Source organism: Myotis myotis, unplaced genomic scaffold, assembly GCF_014108235.1.
Source record: "Myotis myotis isolate mMyoMyo1 unplaced genomic scaffold, mMyoMyo1.p scaffold_m19_p_16, whole genome shotgun sequence".
NCBI classification, from domain to species: Eukaryota; Metazoa; Chordata; class Mammalia; order Chiroptera; family Vespertilionidae; genus Myotis; species Myotis myotis.
Window position 1 is genome coordinate 11,793,900 of NW_023416320.1, and position 23,283 is coordinate 11,817,182.

Consider the following 23,283-nt stretch of genomic DNA (forward strand, 5'->3'; position numbering starts at 1 on the left):
GGGGATTTACTAAAATAAGAATCATCCACACCTGAAAACTATAGAGCAAATTTGGGGACCCCCATATTATATTTTCTCCTACGTTTGAATCACAGGCCAAAAGAACAGCCTGTGCTGATGGAATTGTACTAACTAGGACTATCCAAAGGCAGCTACAGCATTTTGCCAGATTTCTGTGCCAGTGACCTAGAAACTACTTCAAACCCTATTTTTGTTTCTTAGGGGCTGAAATTTCAGTGAAACAGTCCAGCTAACTCTGACCCAGAGTCTTCGAATTTGGAAATTAATCCCCAAAGAAAGGGAATATTAATTTTATTGCAACAGAAAATAACCTTCTCATAGCCCATTATAGGAAGAAATAACTAACTCTACAATGCCTCCCTTCTACGTATTTGCAGCTTAGAGCATGAGGATTCAAGAGAATTAGGTTAGTGACTCTTCTTGAACCTCCAGAAGGCATTTGGTTTAATGACACATACAAAAACACATAAGCACTCGGTATGTGTGCAGAAGGCATATCATACAATTTTAAAAGAACATAAATGGACACTGTAAAATAAAATAACTTGAATCTGCTGAAATATAATCATAAAATAATGTACATACACATTTATTTGAAATGGTTGCAGCAAGTAAAAAATTTACCGTTTAAAAAAACAAGTCTCAGGAGGTTTACAGTTGCATATTTCCAGTTGAAAGTACTCTGGGTCAGAGTTTATTATTAAATTGATCCTTAGGCTAATTTGGACATGAAAAAATAATAAACAAAACAAAATTGAGGAGGTACTGGGGGAGAACCACCTACTGAATGCTCCTCAGTGAGATTCCTAAGCGGATACAGTGACAGCGTCGCCCCGAGTGTGGGCCATTCTCCTGTACCCACACATTTCTCATTTCCTTTTACAAACGCTTCCCAAGATGTGAAAAAGGACCCCCAGGGAATACTGAAAAACTCAATGACCACCACAGACACCTCTGACACACCCAAGCACCAGGCATGTCCTAACCCAGGGCTTACGTTCACCAAGGGCCCTGTAGACGTCCCCTAGGGTCCTAACGTGAATTAGAGGTCTGCAGCAGACACTGGGATTGAAGAAATCCTTGTTCTAATCAGAGAGGTAGTGCCTGAGCGGCGAAGAGGTGGCCACACCTCACCTGCCAGGGGAACTCGCTCACCTTCTGCTTAGCTCCCTCTCAGCATTCCCAGTGTCGGGTGCTTTCTCGGGGAAGCGTGTTATTCAATGTGGATTTTTTTTTTCCAATAAGTGAAAAGATTTTTCACTTAAAATGTTTATCACCCTAGCCGGTTTGGGTCAGTAGTTAGGGTGTCGGCTCTTGGACTGAAGGGTCACAGGTTTGATTCTGCTCAAGGGCACTTACCTGGGTTGCACACTCAATCCCTGGCCCCAGTGGGGCATGTACAGGAGAAACCAATCAATGTGTCTCTCTCACATCGATGTTTCTCTGTCTCTCCCCGTCCCTTCCACTCTCTCTAAAAATCAATGGGGGAAAATATACTTGGGTGAGGATTAACAAAAAAAAAGTTTTTTAATGTTTATCAAGGGAAGATGATAGGTTTGTAGTGATCTTCCTGTTCACAAACAAATGGAGATTAGACTTAGAAAGAGGCATCGTGGTTTATGACAGTATCAGCTTAAGGAACAGGTCAGTGCTTTGGTTAACCATTAAAGTACTCAGAACACAATGGCAAGAAAGTATATTTTCATGTCTCTAACACAAGCCATTTGTACTTTAAAATGACATTTAGCATAACCCCTGGGTGGGCGGGGAGACCTGTGAGTAGTGGGCAGTGCAGCAGAGGTGAGGTGACAGACCATGTCTGGGTTCACATAGCTGTTCTGCCCTTTTCTTAATTGTGAGGCCGCCTTTCCCCCTCCCTGGGTAAGTTCTAATGCCCCTCCATCTCCACAATTCTATTATAGGAACTTGTTTATGTTCATAGATCAGGCTTCACTCAAGTGACTCATCAGAATGTCAGAAAAACCCAAGACATTTGATTTCCACAGTTTAGAGTAATACCTGCTGATTCAGCTGAACTTAATCCTGTCTGGAACAAAAAGAGACATAAATAAGGTAAACTGACAATGGCAGGTATGCCAGAAACCATAATTGCATTTTGAATGGAAGGCAATAAGGTACTATTTCCAATTGCAAAAGGTCAATGTATTTCCTGCTGCCAGCGTCCAGAACTTGATAGGTATCGTTGTGGTCATCCCAGCAATTCGTACTAATAACTGTCTAATCTAAGGGGGCTGAAGAAATACAGAACAGCATAAATGAAAGTGAACATTTAGAATAAGAAAACAAAATGAAAGATGACGATATAAAATAAACGAGGAATGAGGTTCTCATAAATCACCATGATGACCTATACTACAGCTGCTTCTGGTAGAACCCAAATTTGGCATGAAGCTTTTCACCACCGAATGTAAAAGAGAAACCCTACCCGGTCACTGACATAATTCAGACAGCACATAAGATGAAAGCAAAGCTCAGCAGAAATGTAGTTTGTGGTTGCAAGGAGCAAAAGTTCCTCCTCAGGGGTCTTCATAAAGGATAACTGTGTCAGCAGCAGCCCCAGGAACTTTCCTTCCAATAGATGCAGTGGTTAGGTACAGAGTGCTAGTCCTTACTTCAAGCCAACTGCATCACAACTAAGCAGAGGCAGGCATCATAGTATGATGGGGAGAGAAAGAGCCTTCCGTTCTTGTACTGCCTGAGTTCAAATCCCAGCTCTGCCATTTACAGCTATGTGACCTTGGGCATGTCATTCCAACCACCTCCGGTGCCTTCGTTTCCTTGTGAGGCATGGATAACAATGCAATTTGCAAAGATCGAATGAGTTAAGCACTGTACAGTGTTGCCACTTGTTTTATTTTTATCCTCACACGAGGAATGAGGATATTTTTCGATTGATTTCTAGAGAGAATGGAAGGGAGTGGGGAGGGAGGGAGGGAGGGAGAGAAACATCCATGTGAGAGAGACACATTGATTGGTTGCCTCCTGCACGCACCCAGACTTGGGTCGGGGATTGAACCTGCAACCCAGGAACATGCTCTTGACCAGGAATTGAACCTACAACCTTCTGGTGTGCAGGTCAATGATATAACCACTGAGCGACACCTGCCAGCACATGTTTACTGCCTATTAATGAAGAACTCAGTAGAAGTAATTGGGACAGGTACTGCTGTAATACAGTTCAGTATCTAGCTCCATACTGACCTGACCTGACTTGAGCCCAAAGCCCAAGGTAGATTTTAGAACGCTGCTGTCCAAAAGCACCTTCTGCAGAAATGAAAATGTCATATATCCGGGCTGTCCTGTCCCATACAACAGCCTCTGGCGGCTCCTGAACGCTAGAAATGTGGGGGCTTCGAAGGGAAGTTTCCTGGGAGAGAACCACAGAAAAGATGGTCTCTTTCTTCTTCTCTCCATGGTTACAAATGGCAGTGAGGCCTGAAAATCCTGGACTCATCTCAAAACCAGCTGAAGGATGAAGCAACAAACAGGAGGGAAGAGCCAAAAGCACAGGGGAACTGAGCTAAATTTGCATTATGTCCTCTTCCTCGGCGCTGCCTACGGAGGTGGCAGCCATCTCCTACTTGGCACCATGGGTGCCCTCAGACTCCTCGTGAAACCCAAGATTGTCGAAAAGAGGACCAAGAAGTTCATCCGCATCAGTCAGACCGATATGTCAAAATTAAACGGAACTGGCAGAAACCCAAAGGCATCGACAATAGGGTGCGTAGAAGATTCAAGGGCCAGATCCTGATGCCCAGCATTGGCTATGGGAGCAACAAGAAAACAAAGCACATACTGCCCAGTGGCTTTCGGAAGCTTCTGGTCCCTAACGTCAAGGAGCTTGAAGTGTTGCTGAAGTGCAATAAGTCTCACTGTGCTGAGACGGCTCACAGCGTCTCCTCAAAGAACCACAGAGCCATTGTGGGAAGAGCAGCTCCGCTGGCCCTCAGAGCCACCGATCCCAATGCCAGGCTGCACAGCGAAGAAAAGGAATAGACAGGTTGTGTGCACATTGTATTTGTGTCAATAAAAACATAAAATCTGGCCAAAAATAAATAAATAAATAAATAAATAAATTTGCTTTGTGTCACCTTGGGGTGACAACCTCTGGACTTCCAGTTATACAAAGCAGTACACTTCCTATAGTGTGAGCCACTTTGAATTTGGATTTGGGTTTCTTGCAGCTGAAGGCACTTTGATACATACATAGTTTCACAAGGCAAAGACCGAGGCCTGGTTAAAACACCACCACCAGGGGGCACTGCTCCGGGACGTCCATGCGAAGTGGTGGAGAAAGCAGTATGCGGGCCCACAGCCTCATGCTCTCAGGTAAAGGGGCTCCACAGGACAAGTGGCAGGCATACTGTGGGAGGAGGACCAGCACAGTTCCCACCTGCAGCATGTCGAAGGAAACACGGGAACGATAAAAGCTATTTAATCTGAAAAGAAAATATGTAGCTACAGGTGACAACGTAATGCTATTAGTACTTGTGTACAAAGAGTTCTATAGGAGGCACTGTGGGCAGATAAGGTAGTAAAACTTGACCAAGATCCTGCTCTCGTGAACTTACAATTAAAGAGACAAATGAAAAACAGGATACCTGCTTATGATTATGGTAGACAATAAGGAAATGGGGCAGGAGTGGGCAGTCAGATAGGGTTAACTACGGGAGCTTTTCTGATCATGCCAGGAGTTCCAGCTTGAATTTTAAAGATTAGTAATATTAGGAGGATGTGGGGAAATGGTACATTATAGAAAGAGGAAAAGGTAAGTATTTAGGAACAGGAGTGGAAATTTTAGTAACATGCTGCTGAGACGGCAGCAGGCGAGGTTCTGGATGGCTCCACCGCCAGATTCATGACAGAAAAAGAAAACTTACCATTGGGGATAGAGCCTCAATCTGGAAAACCTGTTTCTCTATAGGCCCTAGCTTTGACCTTGGACAGCTACTTATCCCTCCCTGTGTCAGTCCCCTCATCTTATAAAAAGGGGAGATGCAGTGGGGCTGGGGGAACATAAGGATGAAATGAAATGAGGCATGTAATGTGACTTGTATAACTGGGAGGTAGTTAAGCACCAAAGTTATTATCACTTTAAATCCACAAGCAATTCACCCAAATTAGTTTCAGAGCAATTATAAGGCAAACAAATAAACTTGATATAATTATTAAACCACATCTGAAAAAAACCTTTGTTTTCTAAACAAATTACAAGCCATTTTTTAAAAAACAAACCTTAAAACAAAACAAACAAAAAAGCACACCTTAAATTAAAAGAAAAACTATGATACACTAAAAATTGGATTGTGATTAAGAGATTATATTTACATTTATTGGTAGTGTCACTAAATTCTGAATGCAGAGAATACAAAGAAATTAGTACTTAAAAGGAAACATAAAAGTGCAACATATGTACATATATATTTAGCCAATTTGCATATCTGTTTAGATTTACAAACAAATGTAAAGCTAGTTCCACAGCTTTCATTATGAATATACTTTGATGTCTAGTGTTCTAGTGTTCTCTGTTCTAAAATCCAGTTTTTATTGTATTTACATCAAGTAGGGTTTATTTTGTTATCTAACCTAAAAGCAAGACTCTGAAGCAGCCAGATAAATCAGGAATTTTAAAACAGCTCTTTAAGAGAGGAAAGAGACACAAGAAAGGGAGGATAAAGCCTCCTCAATCTTAGATATGTAAATACAAAAAAGCTAATAACAACAAGCAACAAGAATCACAGAAATACTAATTCTATTCTAAACTAAAAGTTCAAATTCTAGCAACAATTCAATTAGCAGTAGCTTAGAAGTCTTTGTTCTAAAAAGTAGAACCATTAGTTCTTTCATTATAGTTTTCTGACTATACCCAATGAACAATTATCAAGTCTTCATATTCTTTTTTAATAGCCCAAGAACATTTTTTATACATAACAGAATCATTAACAAAAGAGGCCTTCAATCATACTGCAGAATGCTTCAATATAGTTTAGGAGCCAAATTTCAATTTATATAATATTACCATTCATAAAACATTTATGACACCCAATACAATCGCGTTGAGCTGTTAACTCAGACATACTCCATCCGTTCTTGCCTCCGGAGAATTACTGACATGGCTGAAAATTGTTATGACAATCCTACAGGGCCTCTATAAGGGCTGCCCATAAAATGAAATAAATATGAACTACAATACAATTGTGACAACATGGCTAGCTTATGGAACTGAATTTTCCACTATCATAATAGCACTACAAAATTACAGTGACCATTAAATATCAGTTACTTTCCCCTGCTAACTACTGAACAGAAAAAGTTTTCTGACTATATTTTTGATGAACAGACTGTCCTTGAAATAAACTCTAGGGGAAATTAAAAAGTAAACAAGTTCACTTGTCACACATATTACAACAAGCAAAGCAGTTTACAAAAACAAAAAAACAAACATACAAAAACACAAAATTATCCTAAAAACAAATAAATATAAGATCAAATCAATAATTTTTGAAGAAAATATAGCTCACTTTCAAAAGTTCTATTTGGTGTGTGACTCAACTTGAAAGTACTAAAATAAACCAAACAGGTTCAACAATACTGATTTACTATGTGGGATTTGAAAAAAGCACTTCAAGTTTTAAGCTGAATATTTCATTCTCTCCTCTATTCCAAGACTATAAGTAAAGAGAGAAAAAATAAACAAAAAACAAAATAAAACCACCAACCAAAACTAACCATGCAAGGAAACCTTTTTTCTTTTTGAACACGTCATTTCAGTTGGTCCTATATTAGAGTTAGGTTTCTATAGCAAGAACTTCCCTTATCTTTCTTTCTTTAGTCATTTCCATGTTTTTATCACACAAGGCTGTGTGTTCCTAAGAAGTCAGGTTGAGTCACAGGTAGCTTTAGGATGCAGTATACTGACTACAGTATGTAGATAGTTCAAATGAACATGTCATTCTAAAAGGATTACAATATGTAAAAATGCAAAAAGAAAATAATGTACAGACCTCTCACTGCCTTGCACTAAGAAAACAACTTTGAGAAACTGAGAAACACTGACGCCGGGAAACAGGCGTGTGCCCCATCTTCCATGAGCTCCTTTAATGCACCAGTTCTGGCTGGTTTTCCACGAAGGGCAGCACCCCACTCACATAGTAGGCAATACCAAGAGACAGCAGAGCAATGACAAAGATCAAGAGCAAAACCCTCCAGAAGCCCAGATCCTCTACAAACTCCTGCCATGTGGTGCGGAAGCTGGACAGGACGCCTTCACCTTTCTGTAGGTTGGGGTTGAGGAGGGAATGGCTTTCCATGGCGCTGTGAAAGACGCAAAGAGAAAAGAAATAGGCATGAAACAACACATTTCACCCATTTCAAAAACATAAACAACAGAAACCATTATTTAGAAAAGAGCAACTTTACAACACAATTCTACAAGAAGAAAACTGACGTATATACATTTATATCTCACACACTCATGTTCTGATTTATGTATCTGGACAAGCTACCTTGAACTGTAAGTTGCTAAACTACAATATTATGCTTCCTGGATTTGTATCTAGCAGAGTCAAAGTTAAAAGTCCTTTTCTAACAAAAAGTCCCAAGCAGGAGTCTTGAAGTAGATCAAATGAGTTGTTTCCATCATATACTAAACCACATTTATTTTAAATTTAGAAGAATTCAAAACAAAGATTCATAATTTGAGCATTTGTGTTAATGAAAATAAGCAAAGATGGGCAAATCTAAAAAATCACTTAATAAAGTATGTAAAACTTAAAGTTAAAAGAGGATTATTTAGTTTAATAATCTGATCAATGAAGGAATTTCTTCTTTTATCTGTAATTCTCTAATAATGGAAGCTTACTTCTCAATCTGTTGTACATTTGAACAAGTCTACTCATTAGGAATTCTTTTCAATAGCTTCCTCCCACTGGTTTTAGTTTTAGTTTGTACAATAATCCTATATAATAAAAGACTAATATGCAAATCGACCAAACGGCAGAATGACCAGTCACTATAACACACACTGACCACCAGGGGGCAAACACTCAATGCAGGAGCTGCCCCCTGGTGGTCAGTGCGCTCTCACAGGGGGAACGCCACTCAGCCAGAAGCCCTGAGCCGGGCTCACGGCTGGGCGAGTGCAGCGGCGGTGGCAGGACCCTCTCCCACCTCCGTGGCAGCGCTAAGGATGTCCTACTGACGGCCATCGGTCAAATTTCATGCACCGGGCCTCTAGTACAGAATAAGATTATTTCTCTTCTGCATAATGGCTGAACCTAGCTGAAATAAGGTAAAACAAACACCATAAAAGCATTGACTCTGGCTTTCAGAACTCTATCCAGGAGAAATATGACTGCTATAAACAGAAAACAGTATATCTGACTTCCGTATCTGGAAGCCCACACTGATGAGTTCAAAGCTCGAAGGGATTAGCACCCGCAATTACATCACAACACGAAGGCCCAGCAGCAGGCTATCATTTAGATTAAAGCCACAATGACCATAATCATATGTTTCAACTATCTATTGCTTAGAAAAAATCATTACTACCCTCCCTAAACCCTTTCATATTCTTCCAACCACCTGAGTACAAAACAATGCACACAGCATAAAACGATGTCTTAGAGACTGGTTCACTATGTAAAATTAGCAGTTTTTTTTAAATCTACAGCTTCATTTTACTTCTTGACACTGTCAACCAGTCCTTCAGCCTTTCCTATGAGAGGCCTTCTCTCATCACGGGAAGCTGACTTCCTACTGAGCCAGTGTGCTTCACATCCACAATTTCTCATATTAAAAGATGTTTATTCTCTGAATACAAGAAGACATTTTCAGTGGGAATTTACAATACAAAAATTTAGGAAAACCGAAGCAAGTTAAAAATAAGATTAGAACGTTAAGGTTTAAACATGTAAAACCATAAACAGATAAAGAAGGTCAGAAGTTAATTCTGACATAAAATTTATTGACTATACCTGAGCTGACATGCTCTCATACTCAAAGGTGTTAGATGTAAAATGGGAATTCACTGAACCCTCTCCAGGAGCTCTCACGCTCTGCCCATCAGAGTTTTCTATAGTGACTCTATGCAACGAAATGTTCCTACTGTCTTTGGAATGCCCACTCCTAGCATGACAGTGTGTGTGCATGTGAATTTTGGGGTACATTTGTCATCTACACTGTCTTAGTCATCCTGTACCTACAAAAAAAAACTAAATTAAACTTAGGATATAGGGGGAATAGGGAAATATTTCTCACCAACTCGATTTATATAGGCCCTTTAGAAATTATGCTTCCTGGCCAGTGTGGCTCAGTGGCTGAGCACTGACCTATGAACCAGGAGGTCCCCATTCGATTCCCAGTCAGGGCACATGCCTGGATTGTGGGCTCCATTCAGGAGGTAGCTAATTAATGAGTCTCTCATCACTGATGTTTCTATCTCTCTCTCCCTCTCCCTTCCTCTCTGAACTCAATAAAAATATTTTTTTTAAAAGAAAGAAATTATGCTATGTCTCAAAGCCTAAGGGAAATGGAAAATACTATCGTAAATGCATTCAAACTCTTGGTTTATTTTCTGCTCTAGAAAAGGTAAATTGTTCCACAGCTATGCTATAATGCCATGTGCAAGCCAATTCCTTTAAGCTTTTTCTCACTTTTTAATTAATAGACAATTCTGATACCACAAAATTTATCTTCTTAATGTGCACAATTCAGTGGTTTTTAGTATATTCACAAAGTTGTACAACAATCTCCATCTAATTCCAACACATTTTTATCATTTCTGCAAGAAACTCCATACCCATTCGCAGTCATTACTACCCCCTTCCTGCAGCTCCTGGCAACCACTAATCTACTTTCTATTCATCAATTCTGGACACTTTATATAAATGGAATCATAAAATACATGGCCTTTTGTGACTGACTATTTCTCATGTAGCATGTTTTCAAAGTTTTCCCATGTTGTAGTTTATATCAGTATTTCATTACTTTTTATGGTGGAATATTATTCCACTGGATGGATAAGAAGACACTTTATCTGTTTATCAGTTGATGGAACTTTTGGGTGATTTCCACCTTTTAGCTATTTGAATAATGCTGCTATGAACATTAGTGTACAAGTTTTTGTGTGAACATGTCTTCAATTTTCTTCAGTGTACACCTAGAAGTGAAATTGCTGGTTCATGTGGTAACACTGTGTAACTTTTTAATGAACTGCCGAACTGTTTTACCTTCCTACCAGCAATGTCTGAGGCTTCCAATTTCTCCACATTCTCACCAACACTTGTTATTGCCCATCTTTTAGAGTAGAGCCATCCTGCTGGGTATGAAGTGGTATTTCACTGTGGTTTGATTTGCATTTCCCTAATGACTAATGATGTTGCCTTTAAGCTTTTTAATTGAAGCTTAAACCACTGCATTTTTATCGTGATGCTGAGGGGCAGAAGTAAGACAGGACAACCAGGTAGAACAAATATTAAAATTCAATTTCTGAAGAACTGGCTTTACACATGATGTAAATAATATAAATTCTCGGACTGAAGTGAAATGCATATGTGAAAGAAGCAGGAATACTGAGCTGCTCAAAAGACTAATTACTTCTTAAGTAATCACAACTGAGGCAAAATGAGTTAAAAATCAATTTCTGATAAAGAGATGCCAAGAAACTAGCTATTAACGAAATACACCAAGCAAGATCTCAAAAATATACCTAGCAAAAACAAAAGCACATTCTTGGAAATTTCTCATGGGAAGAAAGTTTGAAGTAATTTACTATTTTATAGAAAGATGAAAATAACTTCCAAGTTATTTTGGAAGAACATAATCTGTCACAAATAATAGATAATAATGTTATTAAATTGCTTATGGCATTCTGACAGGTCCAAAGTACACAGGTGAGAGAAAAAGGCCTTGTAAATGCACCTCTGACTTCCTGCTTATTTTATCTACTTGTCAGCTTCCAATGATAACTCATGAGAAACATGCACTATTCTAGAAGTAAAACTCATCTTTTTAACAGTAATAAATATTTGAAAGTATGTGAACAACACAGTCCTAAGCTTCAGAGTGGAATTAATGGTCCAAATGAATATAATACCAGCCTCACCCGAAGAGGGAGGAAAGCAATCATGTGGACAAAGGAATTGCAGGGTGAACTATGAAAAATAGAGAGGATTTCATGTAGAACTCAAAGAAACAATGGCCCTGATGGTCTAGGGTGGTATATATAATCCTAAATCCACATCTGATCACTCAACTACTGGGTCAACACCTGATGAGAGCCCTTGAAATATATTCCACTGAGCATTGTGGGGGGAGACTATTATAAGCCCGTGGTCCTTCTTACCTGGTAAAGTCTAGAAGGCTTACAGTCCACGGTGGTCAATGACACTACATGCTAGCACAACGTCTAGCTCACTGACTATCTGTTGAGCCACTGAGGCCAGGAGAAAAAAGGGTTTGTCGCCTTTTCAGCACCCCCTGAACTGTGTTCTGAACTGCTTACAGATGAGAAATTCAGAGAGACTTACGACACAGTCAGTCACTGTCTTAGCTTCAATTACTCACAGGAGCCCGAATTTTATTTGTTCCAACTCATGGAAAAGTCACGTTCACGTTCACATTACTGAATTGTGTACATGTTAAATTTCGTCTCCTTTCTCTCCCCTTGTTTTACTTTTCCTCAACACTGCACTTCCCTACCCTGGAACTACCTTTGGTCTTTTCTAATTGTCCAAGTTCTTAGCCTTACTTATCCTTCTCTCCCTTTCTGACATTCCACTCCTTCTGTGACTGTGCTAAAACCCTGGAACTCCAGTGGCTTCCCTCACCTGCGGTTCTAACCACCCCTGCTCCCTGGCACTGCTGCCGCAGCGGGTTCCCCTGCACGGAACAGTGTGAGCATGGGGCACAGAGCGCTTCCTGTTAACAGCTTCTCAACTGAATCGGGAGCCACAGGGACCCACATAGAATTCAAAGGAAGTATCAAAGCTCTGTACTTGAAAGCAAATAAACAGAAAACTCCAAAGTTATCCTAAAAGATCCAGGGACTTAAAATGACTTGTCCATTAAAAAATTGTGTCTTAAGTACCTTTCACTCTCAGCTGTCTGCATGGTCTCCAGTTTTGAGTGGGTTCCTCTGTTAAATCCTTTTACCTCCTGTTCTTCCAAAGATTCCAGCAATCGGATAACATCTTTATTCACTCCCCTGCGCTTTGCCAGAACTAAGGGTGTAGCACCTTGATGATTGCTAAAAAAAGGTAAAAAAAAAATAAAGAGGTCATTACAGTAATTGTATTACATTGCTAGTACCTACTTGTGGAGATAGTGAAGAAAGTACAAGCCCAATTAAGTCAAAATTAAAACCCAGAGCAGAACCAATGATCAAGCTGAAACCTGAATTTTGAGTTAGGGAAAAAGGAAAAGGGAAGTATAGGCAAAAGAATGAATAAATGAGAATAAATAAAAGAAAAAGAGGGCATCCTCCCAGAAATTGATTGGAAAATCTAATTCTAGATTCATTTTCATTTGACATTTACATTTTATGGGAAGGATGTTTATATTTTTTAAAGTCTAAAAATTAGCCTGGCAGGCGTGGCTCAGTGGGTGAGCGTCGACCTATGCCCAGGTCGAGGGCTCAGTCCCCACTGTGGGGCATGCAGGATCAATGATTCTCTGTCATCATTGATGTTTTTATCTCTCCCCCTCTCTCTTCCTCTCTGAAATCAATTTATATATATATTTAAGTCTAAGAATTAAAAAAAAATCCCAAAAGCAACCAAAATAAACTGCTTTGGTTTACCAAGCTATTTAACACTAACAACAGGAAGAGCCTGAATAACTGAATCCTGTAGTCAATTCCCACCACATACTGTCTTCATAGTAGCAGAACCACTTACTGTCTTATTCATATTTAGGGACACGAAAGCACCAATAAATTAGGGCAACATGTAACTGTGGTTTAAAGGCCAAGCTCAGCTTTAAAGGTGGCCTGACATCTTTCCCACGAAAGGAAATATCTCTAAAACAAATAAAGAGAACCACTTCTTCAAATGGTTCAGTATAAGAAGGACTCTGACCCGCACAGAGATTATGAAGCTGGCATAGATTATTATAGGATAGAAGGCAAACAAGTTTTGGAATCAGGTGGAACTAGGTTCAAATTCTAGCTATGTGACCTTTGTCAAGTCATTTAACCTTTCTTGTCACAACTATTTTATCTGTCAAATGAAGATAATACCTACTACAAGAGCTATTAATTTTGAGCTAATATAAGTAAACAGAGTGCCCAGCCCATAAGATTTTCAACAAATTTTAGTTCTTCTTCTTCTCATCTTACAATAGACAATTAATAGCAGAACCTAGCCACTATTTTCCTAGAAGAACGTATACTGCTTCAGCATAAATCTAAAAGTCAACCCCTTGTTCCCTCATTCCCCTAACAAGACTCCATTGTTCTCAATGCCCTTCTGAATGTATCCCTACAGTTGGTCAATGAGGAAACAAAATCAACAGACTCCAAGATTAGCCCACTGGGAGGAGATTAATGGGAAGAAATGATTTGACTTCAAAAACCACAGAGAACTTACCAAATGTCAATTTTGAGTCCATTGGAAACTAAGAATTGAATAGTATCCACATGACCACAGAGATGAAGAGCTGTGTTCCCTTGATAATCTGTGGCCAGAAGATCAGCACCAAATTTATGCAACAACTGGCAGATGTCTACGTTCCCGCGGGCTGCAGCAAGGTGAAGGCCTGTTCTGCCCCTGCTGTCACGGATGTTGGGGTCAAAGCCACTTTCCAGAAGCCGCTTGGAATAGTTAAAGTCCCCGTCGATGCAGGCTTGCAGCAAGGGCACGTTAGTCTGAGAAGAATCATTTACAAAAACGTAGGACATCGTTCTGATGTGGTGGATGCCTGTAATGAAATACGGTAAGACTCAGTGAAGCCAAACTAAATCAAGACAATGAAGTCATTTAGAAAAGCACGTTTTGTTATCCTTCTTGGCCTCCTGCCTCCAATGAATTACCTCTCCAAACAGAAACTGCAACCAAGTTATCAACTACCTTTTATTTTCCATTAAGATGTCTTATTTCCTTTATATCTGTTGGGTCAAATTTGCAATTAAATTACTATAATGCTTTATTTTGCTTTTCACCATGTAAAAAAGGTTAAGCTATTTTTAAAGTTAAGCAAGATATAACTGCTTAGATTTAAGTTTTTGTTTTGTTTTTTTTTAAATATATATATATATTTTATTGATTTTTTAGATTTAAGTTTAAAAAACAAAGATACATGTAGGAAGATGCATTTAGAAAGTAAAGATACAAATCCTTAGACTTTACACACACACACACATATGCATGTACTCGCTCCTCATATTCTTACTTAAAACAAAGTAATTCCATATATTTGCTTCTTATTGTATTTGAGATAGTCTATATGGTAAACAGAACTACCTGCTCAAAAGTTAATTAATCAGCATTAAAAAAAAAAACCCAGCAAAATCAATACCCAATAAGTTCCTGCTAATTGTTGTTTATAGTACAAACTTCAAATTTTAATAGAAAGAGAAAAGCTAAAGAAAGCAACAAACTCAACTTAAAAATTGGAAATATCATAAATTATTTCAGATTGTCCATCTTTTTTACAGTTTTCAACCTTTTCTCCTCTGTTCTATGGTTATCTAAATATCTGATTTTATCCCAGGCCGGTGTGGTTCAGTTGGTTGGGCGCTGTCCTATGCACTGAAAGGTTGCTGGCTCCATTCCTAGTCAGGAAATTTGCCCAGGTTTTGGGCTCAATCCCCAGTAAGGGGTGTGCAGGAAGCAGCTGGTCAATGTTTTGCTCTCACATCGATGTTTCTTCTCTCCCCCTTCCTCTCTAAATTTTTTTTAAAAACCCTAGCTGGTATTGCTCAGTGGATAGAGTATCAGCCAGTGACTGAAGGGTCCTGGGTTCAATTCCAGTCAAGGATATATGTCTGGATTGCAGGCTCCATCCCCAACAGGGGGCATGCAGGAGGCAGCCAATCAATGATTCTCTCTCAACACTGATGTTTCTATCTCTCTCCCTCTCTAAAATCAATATATATATATATATAAAATAAAAATTTAAGAAAAGATTTAATAAATTAATTAATTAATTAATATCTGACTTTACCAAACTCCCATTGTCTGAAGACTGAGAGATGAGGAAAGCCAGGTCTGTCCAGGAACAGAGAGGTGGGAAAGGCAGCAATCCCACCTGTGTCCGCTCTAATATTTCATCCACCTGAGGAGTGCAGCTTCACCAGTCAGTTTGTCCACATCTCTTTCATTGACACTTCCCTGCCTCAGTGGGCTCTCTCTCTCTCACTCGCTCTCTCTTTTTCAGTGTCTCTCTTAGCCCCCTCTTGGTTCATGTAAGACTAAGTTAAAGCCTGTCTAATCTTTACTAAGAAACTGAAGAGAAAACAAACCAAAACAAGAAAACAAACCAAAACAGGAAAACCAAAGAGATGACTCCCACTCTCAGATGGCTGACGCTTAGTCAGAGATGAGCTTGGCTTGTTACTTATCAGCCAAAGTCTTTCCTTCTGGAACACGGATGGAGCTGGATGCAAGACCAATCTATTCTTGTGCCTAACCTCCAACCTGCAGGTCTCAGGAGAGCATGGCTGTGGTTTGATGAGATTCTTGGCTCCTACACCTTTTAGCCGGGGATCCCAGCAGAGCACTGTCCCTCTAGTCCTGGGCTTCCTTACACGGGAGCTCTGCTGCTGCAAAGGGAAAGCATTAACAGATACTCAAGGCCTGTGCTGAGCCAGGCACTGCCCTAGAGCTTCTTACTGAATTTTATTTAATGTTCCAACAGCTCCATGAAGGTTTATTGTACCTAAATTTTAGTAAAGACTCATTGAAGGATGTTGAGCCAAGAAAATGGCATGGTCATTATATTAGTCTTTCAGAAAGATTACTTAGTTGGCAATATGGAGAGCTTAGATTGGAGTGGGTCAAATTGGAGACAGGGAAATCAATCAATAGATCGTTGCAGAAATCCAGACGAGAAATGATGAGAACCTGATCTAAAGCAGTGGCCGAGAGAAGAGGGAATACTGGAGAGGAATATGTAAGATAAAATTAGCAAAATTTAATGACCCATTGGATATAAAAAGTGAGAAGTTGTTAAAGATAATTCTAAATAAGGGGGAAGCCTGCTTATGATTAAGAATTATAGAGATCAAGATAAAGTAAACTTCATATTATGACATTATATAATGCTTTTAAAAGAACTAACCCAATGAGAAGAAATTACTCAATAAAATTGTCAAGAATCTTCTTTTGAAGATAATCTCCCTATTTCCCTTACAGCATTCATTGGATTGGATCATTAAAAAAGACAAATCCATCACAAAATTTAAAAAAAATAAAATACAACTTAAGTGCTTTTCAAGATGTAATGTGTTTTGGTTAAATTATGTATGAATAGATGCTGAAAAACAATGCACTCAGTGTTTTTTGTTAGAATTCTTGTGGTTTGCAGACTGGGATTCTTTTGAGTGTTGGCTCAGTTAATAAAAGAAAGAAAAGCCTTTCTGGTTTATTTTTTTAAGAAAGAATAAGAGCGATGTATCTTGTGAGTTCCTTTGTGCCCTTGAGAAACTGCTAGCCTTACCCCAAGTTGAATAAGCTCAGCAATAGATAACATTTCTCATTTTGATCACAGAACTGAATCTGTCTTAAAGCAAGGCCACCACAGAAAATATTCGTGTAAGCCTTACGATGAGATCTTTTTTCAGTGGTCACCTGGCAGTTCTCTGAATTCCTAAGAAGGTTCAACAGGATATCCAGAAATGTACCGGCGAGGATCTACAGTAAATAGAAAATCCAGTTATAACAAAGGTATAGTGTGAAAAAGACCTTGCTGTTCTCTTAAACACAGACCAGCTAGTGCAGCCTGTAGGTGTGGCCCCAGAAAATCTATGGGTAAGGCATCAACTTAGGAGGCTAGTAAAGTAACTGACGAGTAATAAAGTAGTGAAAAGGAAGAACAAACGGGCTGAATAAAGTGGCTTTGTTGCCCACAAATAAGAAAAAATGTCAGGCGTTCTGAATTCTGGTGACTTAGAGTGAATTCTGGGAGCGCAGTTTTTTCCCTGCGGATGACACATAATTTGATTCTTTTTGTTTTATCTTTCTGACATTTTTTCTTATTTGTGGGCCACAGAGCCACTTTATTAATGATGGCTAGATCTCCTCCGATTGTCTTCCCTCTTCTTTTCAGTGCGAAAGAAAACCTGGCTCAAGTCTATCTGCGGCCTTTCCCACGCGGCTGACCCGGCTCCTGAGCTGCGTGCGGTGCTGCTCCACCTTCACGCTTTCGCTGGCACCAGTCACACTGAGAGATACTTCGAGAGAACCGTCTGTCCCACTGTGCTCTTATTCTTGAGGGACTGTGGCTGAGGGGGCTATGGACAGGCAGTGTGGCCCATAAAAAAAAATCAACATAAATTTGTTAAGCAAACATTTACTGTGTGCCTGAAATGTGCCAGTGCCATGCTGAGTGGTGGGGTTTGAAGTCCAAATCCCAAATGCACAGCTCTGGCTGAAATCCAGGTTAACCTTTCACTGGTCATTCATGTTCGCGGTTATCAAATCCTTTTAAATAAACGTGTACAGAGAAATAATTGGTGGTACTTTATGAAGCTCCACGTACAATATGTAAGTCAGGTTGTATCGTGAGGGCCATCAGTGCTGGGTTGGAAGTGAAGACCAGGGCTGACAAACTCTATGTGAGGACCAGTCCCACAATAGTGTCAACAAATAACATGACGACTGAGAAGACACACAACATCTGCCCTCCTCAACTGCTTCCTGGTTCTCTGCGCTTCTATAGTACAACTTAGACAAGCTTCCTATCACAGAGCCACTTCATCGATTTCCTTAAACAAATACTCTGATTCACAAAGCCTGGTATTTTCCTTCCCTGTCCTGAGCCCGGGAGCGAAGTCTCTATGACTGAAGCCTCTCGCTAACACATTATCTGGCTTTAATTTTCCATGTTAAAATGGTGCAGGGTGGGTTACGCTGAAGATAGCAGGGTTCACATTATGAAAAGAACAAGTTTTGCTTCTTGTCTGGAGATAGAATTATAGATTATAAAGTCATCCCTGCCCATGATCTTACTGTTCCCTTAAATCCACAGGAAGACATTACTTTACTGCCATTTTCTTTTGATCTGACACAGCCCCATAAGAAAATAAACTTGAGCAAATTACAGATTTATGTATGTCAAACAATATTATACAAATACATTAGATCTAATTCCTAGAAACCTGCCAAGAAAATGTCTATGACCCCAATTAGATCTTAACCATTAGAAATCTATTCAGAGGCTCTCAAGAAGTTATGGAAGTGGATAAAATCAGGAAGATTGTCTTAGAAGGGCCAAGGAAATACTAAATTATCATAGATCATATGACTAGAATTATAATTTTTAACCTTTGAGTTATCTAACCAAAATAAAGACACAATATGTGAGTATTTATTTTAAATTCTTAATGTAAAAAAAAAGAAAAAGGTAGGCTTCTTTCTGAAAGCATGGTTCTAACTAAATTTAAAAAGGAATTGAGAATCTATCCTTTCAGGATATGCCAGTACTATGAAGAACATTTGAAGAAGGAAGTGTGTAAGTAGAATCTTCTAAATTTTACTTCCAAGGCTCAAAAAGAATTACTAGATGTTCAATAGGAGTAATTTTTAGATAGAGCTGGATCCACCATGACAGATACATGTTTACCTTATTTCTAAATTTGTGGAGAATTCACATTTTGTCTTATTTCCAATAGTTTAATCTAACTTAACTGGGTCTAGAATTCTTAACTTTATGCAGTAAAGGTGAGGTTAATGTGAAATGTGTGAATTACAGAATGCTACTTTAAGGAAGGCCAGTTCATTATTTTTAAGTTCATATAATAATTAGAAGTAGGCTAATCACATATTACTTAGTAGAGGTTCTTAGAAATCGAAGCTTAATAAAAAGGGAAAAAAGGATTGTTTGTATATCTGCTATTACTATGCAAACAACTATTTAGCAACATCTGAGATACATAATATTTAACATTTATTAAATTACTATACTCCAGGCACTATTTAAGTGTTTTTTCTTGTAATCACTGGTATAATCCTCATAAAAATTCTGTAAGTACTATCATTATCCTCATTTTATGAGTAAAAAAATTAAGTCACTAAGTTTGTTTTTTATAAGATTTTTTAATATAATAAATCATTTTAACAAACCTTTCTATCAAAGATTACATAAAGGGAAACATTAGTTCTAGTCCACAAATTCTGAATTAACTCCTTACAATTATTTTATTGAAAATAAACTTCTTTTTAAACTGTGGAAAACAATATCTGGAAATGTTTCTTATTTTACAGGAAACATCAGTTCAGCTCATATATTCTGAATCAACTCCTTGCAATCATCTCACATAAATAACATTTTAAAAGTATGAAAAAACAACAATAAAATATTTGGAAATGTTTCCTACTTTACAAGAAGTGACTAAATTCCTGGACTCATTATTTTCAAGTCTTTCTTGTTCAATGAAGTAGTGTGAAAACACCTAAAATTTTCTTTCTCCATCAGGAAATTTAAAAAAATCAAAAAAGGATTTCTGATATGCATTTCCTGCAATATTTGTATTACTTTATTATTTGTTTGCATTATTAAAATTTAGTTACAATCCAAATTTTAGAAAGATATTGGCTTAAAATAAATCAAAATTAAATTTTCACAAAGGGAATATTGGTCATCTTGGATATTTTATTTCACTCTAATACCTTTCAGTATTTTCCAAAATCCTTACTGTGTAATTTTACCATGTTTAAAATTCTTAGTAAGAGACTTCTCCCATTGAAAGTTTCCAGTTTATAACTTGTAATCCTATATAATAAAAGGGTAATATGCAAATTGACCCTAACAGCAAAAAGACCGGGAACAACAGATTGCTATTATGTGCACTGACCATCAGGGGGCAGACGATCAATGCAGGAGCTGCCCCCTGGTGGTCAGTGTGCTCCCACAGCGGGAGCTCCACTCAGCCACAAGACAGGCTGACTGGCTGTGAGTGCAGTGGCGGTGGTGGGAGCCTCTCCCGCCTCCTCAGCAGAGCTAAGGATGTCCGACTGTGGCTTAGGCAGACATCCCCTGAGGGCCCCCTGGCTGCCAGAGGGATGTCTGACTGCCAGCATAGGCCCGATCCCCAGGAGATCAGGCCTAAGCCAGCAGGTGGACATCCCCCAAGGGGTCCTGGACTGTGAGAGAGCGCAGGCTGAGCTGAGGGACCCCCCCCCCCGGAGTGCACAAATTTTAGTGCACTGGGCCTCTAGTTATATAATAAAGACAGTAAGCAATGGGAGGTCAATCTGCAGCCTTTCATGCACATATAGTGCTTCTGTAAAAACTTATTTGGTTTTTTTTTAAGAAAATACATTTTTTTCCCTACAGCAACACTTTATTTACATGGCCTAATGGTGCCACCTTGTGGTCTACCTGGGCTTCAAGTGCAACTTGAGCATCTAGTATAAAGCAAGAAGAATGCCACTAAAGTTTCTCTTTAATTTCAGTTACTTATCATTATAATTCTCACTAACTCTGAATTTGTGAAAATTTAGAGTTGGGATGAAGTTAAATCTTCCTTTAAAAAAGTTTACCAAACAAATTAATGCCATAAATATGATTCCAGGCCTATTCCGAAACCTAAACCTCACTGACTACAAAAATGGCATTCTTGATTTGTTTATTTGGTGTTATTTAAAAATATAGGAATTACAACTTTTGCAAATAATTCCTTATTTTCTAAACAGTCCACAAAATTTAAACCATGTTTCACCTAAAATAGTTTGAAGGCACACAGGATTGTGCTCTTAGGAGAAACTTAAATATTTCCATGAAAATTCAGAGGGGAATGGTCATTTAGGATCTTCTAAACCAATCTCCTTATTTTGCAGATAAGAATACCAAGAACCAGAAAGGCTGTAATTTTTTTTTTTTAATCCTCGCTGGAGAATATGTTTATTGATCTTTAGAGAGAGAGGAAGGGGGCAGGGGGGGTTGGAGGGTAGGGAGAAACATGATGTGAGAGACACATTGGTTGGTTGCCTCGGGCAAACAACACCAACCTGGCTGGGGATTGAACCTGCAACCCATGTATGTGCCCCTGAGGGGGAATGAAACCTGACTGAGACCCTTCAGCACATGGCCAGTGCTCCAATCACTGAGCCACACCAGCCAGGGTGCAGAGAGACATTTCAATGAAAGAGGCAGTACCATTTGGCGATAGGAAAGGCTGGCTGAGATTAGGACTAAAAATGCCACCGAAGTTAAAATGCCTAGATGACGTGTTCTAACAATGTCACGCTCAGGACTTAAAATATTATATAGGTTCCAGGTGTACAACATTCTTAATTTAACACCTGTATACTCCAAAAGTAATCACCCCTGGCCCTGGCTGCTGTGGCTCCGTGGCTGAGCGTCGACCTATGAACCAGGAGGTCACAGTTCCATTCCCAGTCAGGGCACGTGCCCGGGTTGTGGGCTCAATCCCCAGTGCGGGGCGTGCAGGAGGCAGGCAATCAATGATTCATTCACTCTCATCATTGATGTTTCTATCTCTCTCTCCTTCTCCCTTCCTCTCTGAAATCAATATACACGTATACGTATATGTATATGTATATGTATATGTATATGTGTATGTGTATGTGTATGTGTATGTGTATGTATATGTATATATGTACCAGTGTGCATGTGTGCGCATATATATATATGCACACCGAGTGGCCAAATTATTATGACCACCCCATCAGTACTTCGTTGGCCACCTTTTGCCATCAATACTGCAGCGACTCTTCTTGGCACTGACTCCACGAGATGTTGAAAGGTGATGTGAGGACTCTGACACCATGCCTGATGAATAGCACTGTCCAGTTCTGTGAGATCTGATGGTTGTGGAAGCCGCTGCCTGATGGCTCTTTTAACTTCGTCCCACAAACGCTCAATTGGACTGAGATCTGGTGATTGTGGGGGCCACCTCAGCAAGGTAAAGTCTCCCTCATGTTCTTTTATTTTTTTTTTTATTGCTTAAAGTATTACAAAGAGTATTACATATGTCTCCTTCCCCCCCACTCCCCTTGACAATCCCCTGGCCTCCCTCATGTTCTTGAAGCCACTCCTGCACAATACGAGCACCGACCACATTGTCTTGTCGGAAGAAGCCATCTCCATTGGGATACGCCATCATCATGACAGGATGAACCTGATCAGCAGCGATACTTAGGTATGTCATGCAATTCAGACGTTTGTAATGATCTGGCCCTCTGGCAACTTCGGCGCGAAATTATAGCTAATTTGCCGACAAAGGTCAGGTGGTCATAATAATCTGGCCACTCAGCGCATACAGTATATATGTGTGTGTGTGTGTGTGTATGGAGAGGGAGGGAGAGAGGGAGAGAGAGGATAGATATAACTTGTCCTGGAGGCAGAGCACTGTGTTGGAGAATCTGGGGGGTAAGCAACCTGCTTCTCGGCATCGATGTCAATTACGGGGCACGCGCTGTTTTGTTTTATTTTTTCTAACCCGGCACCGGGGCGGGGGCCATGCCGGGCATCCACCCCCATCCCGGCGGCTTCTGACTGCGGGCTCCTCGCGACCGGCTGCCCGGGTCCCGCCGGCGCTGACGCGGCTAACGCGCTCGCGGGGCCGGGGCCCAGGCCCAGGCCGGCTCCCTCCCGGACCCCGCGCCTCCGCGGCCGCGAACGCAGGCCGGCTCCCTCCGGACCGCCACAGCCTCCCCGCAAACGCAACCAGGACGCACGGTCCCCGCGGCCTTCCCGGCCCTGACAGCCGCTCGGTCCCCGCAGCCCCCCTCCGCCCGCCCGCCAGGACCGGTCCGATTCCCTGCGGCCGCCGCGTAGGTGCGCGAAGCCCGGGCGGCCTCGCCCCTCGGGCCCCGCGGCCAGGCCCTGCGCCGCCTCTCTCCGGTGCTTCGGGGCCGGCAGGGCAGGTGTCAGTGGCCTCCGCCCTGGGCGACCCAGGGCCCCCTCCCCGGTACCTTGGGATCGGCGAGCAGAGGTGACAGCGGCGGCACCTCCCGGCGGCGAGGGTGACGGCGGGCGGAGGTGAGAGGCGGCCACCGAGACCAGGGACGCCCGTCGGGGCAGAGCGGCCTCACGCGGCGTCGGCCGCGCGCCCCCTGG

The 23,283-nt window shown here is 40.5% G+C and overlaps 1 protein-coding gene and 1 pseudogene across 6 annotated transcripts; one reads left to right on the forward strand and one right to left on the reverse strand.

Annotated features, from left to right (window-relative positions):
- The first annotated feature begins 3,631 nt into the window (after positions 1 to 3,631).
- LOC118670678 lies at positions 3,632 to 4,038 on the forward strand (annotated as a pseudogene).
- A 1,303-nt stretch (positions 4,039 to 5,341) lies between these two features.
- ANKRD46 (ankyrin repeat domain 46) lies at positions 5,342 to 23,273 on the reverse strand. Of its 6 annotated transcripts, XM_036337896.1 has the most exons (6): positions 23,139 to 23,273; positions 16,830 to 16,892; positions 15,671 to 15,802; positions 13,629 to 13,959; positions 12,131 to 12,289; positions 5,342 to 7,356 (listed from the first exon to the last, which is right to left on the reverse strand). In XM_036337896.1, the coding sequence occupies exons 4-6, from the start codon at positions 13,937 to 13,939 to the stop codon at positions 7,140 to 7,142; spliced, it is 687 nt and encodes a 228-aa protein (XP_036193789.1). In that variant the 5' UTR covers positions 13,940 to 13,959; positions 15,671 to 15,802; positions 16,830 to 16,892; positions 23,139 to 23,273; the 3' UTR covers positions 5,342 to 7,139. The 6 variants fall into 6 exon arrangements, with proteins under 6 accessions (XP_036193789.1, XP_036193788.1, XP_036193791.1 ...); XM_036337895.1 differs by lacking the exon at positions 15,671 to 15,802; XM_036337898.1 differs by lacking the exon at positions 16,830 to 16,892 and having other exon boundaries at positions 23,139 to 23,267.
- Positions 23,274 to 23,283: the final 10 nt, after the last annotated feature.

Excerpts from the sequence above, each read along its gene's own strand:
- ANKRD46 (XM_036337895.1), bottom strand. The coding sequence starts at position 13,939 with ATGTCCTACGTTTTTGTAAATGATTCTTCTCAGACTAACGTGCCCTTG. Across the intron at positions 12,290-13,628 it reads GGACTCAAAATTGACATTTG|CAATCATCAAGGTGCTACAC; the intron begins GTAAGTTCTCTG and ends ACCTTTTTTTAG. Across the intron at positions 7,357-12,130 it reads CAGACAGCTGAGAGTGAAAG|CGCCATGGAAAGCCATTCCC; the intron begins GTACTTAAGACA and ends CGTCTTTCACAG.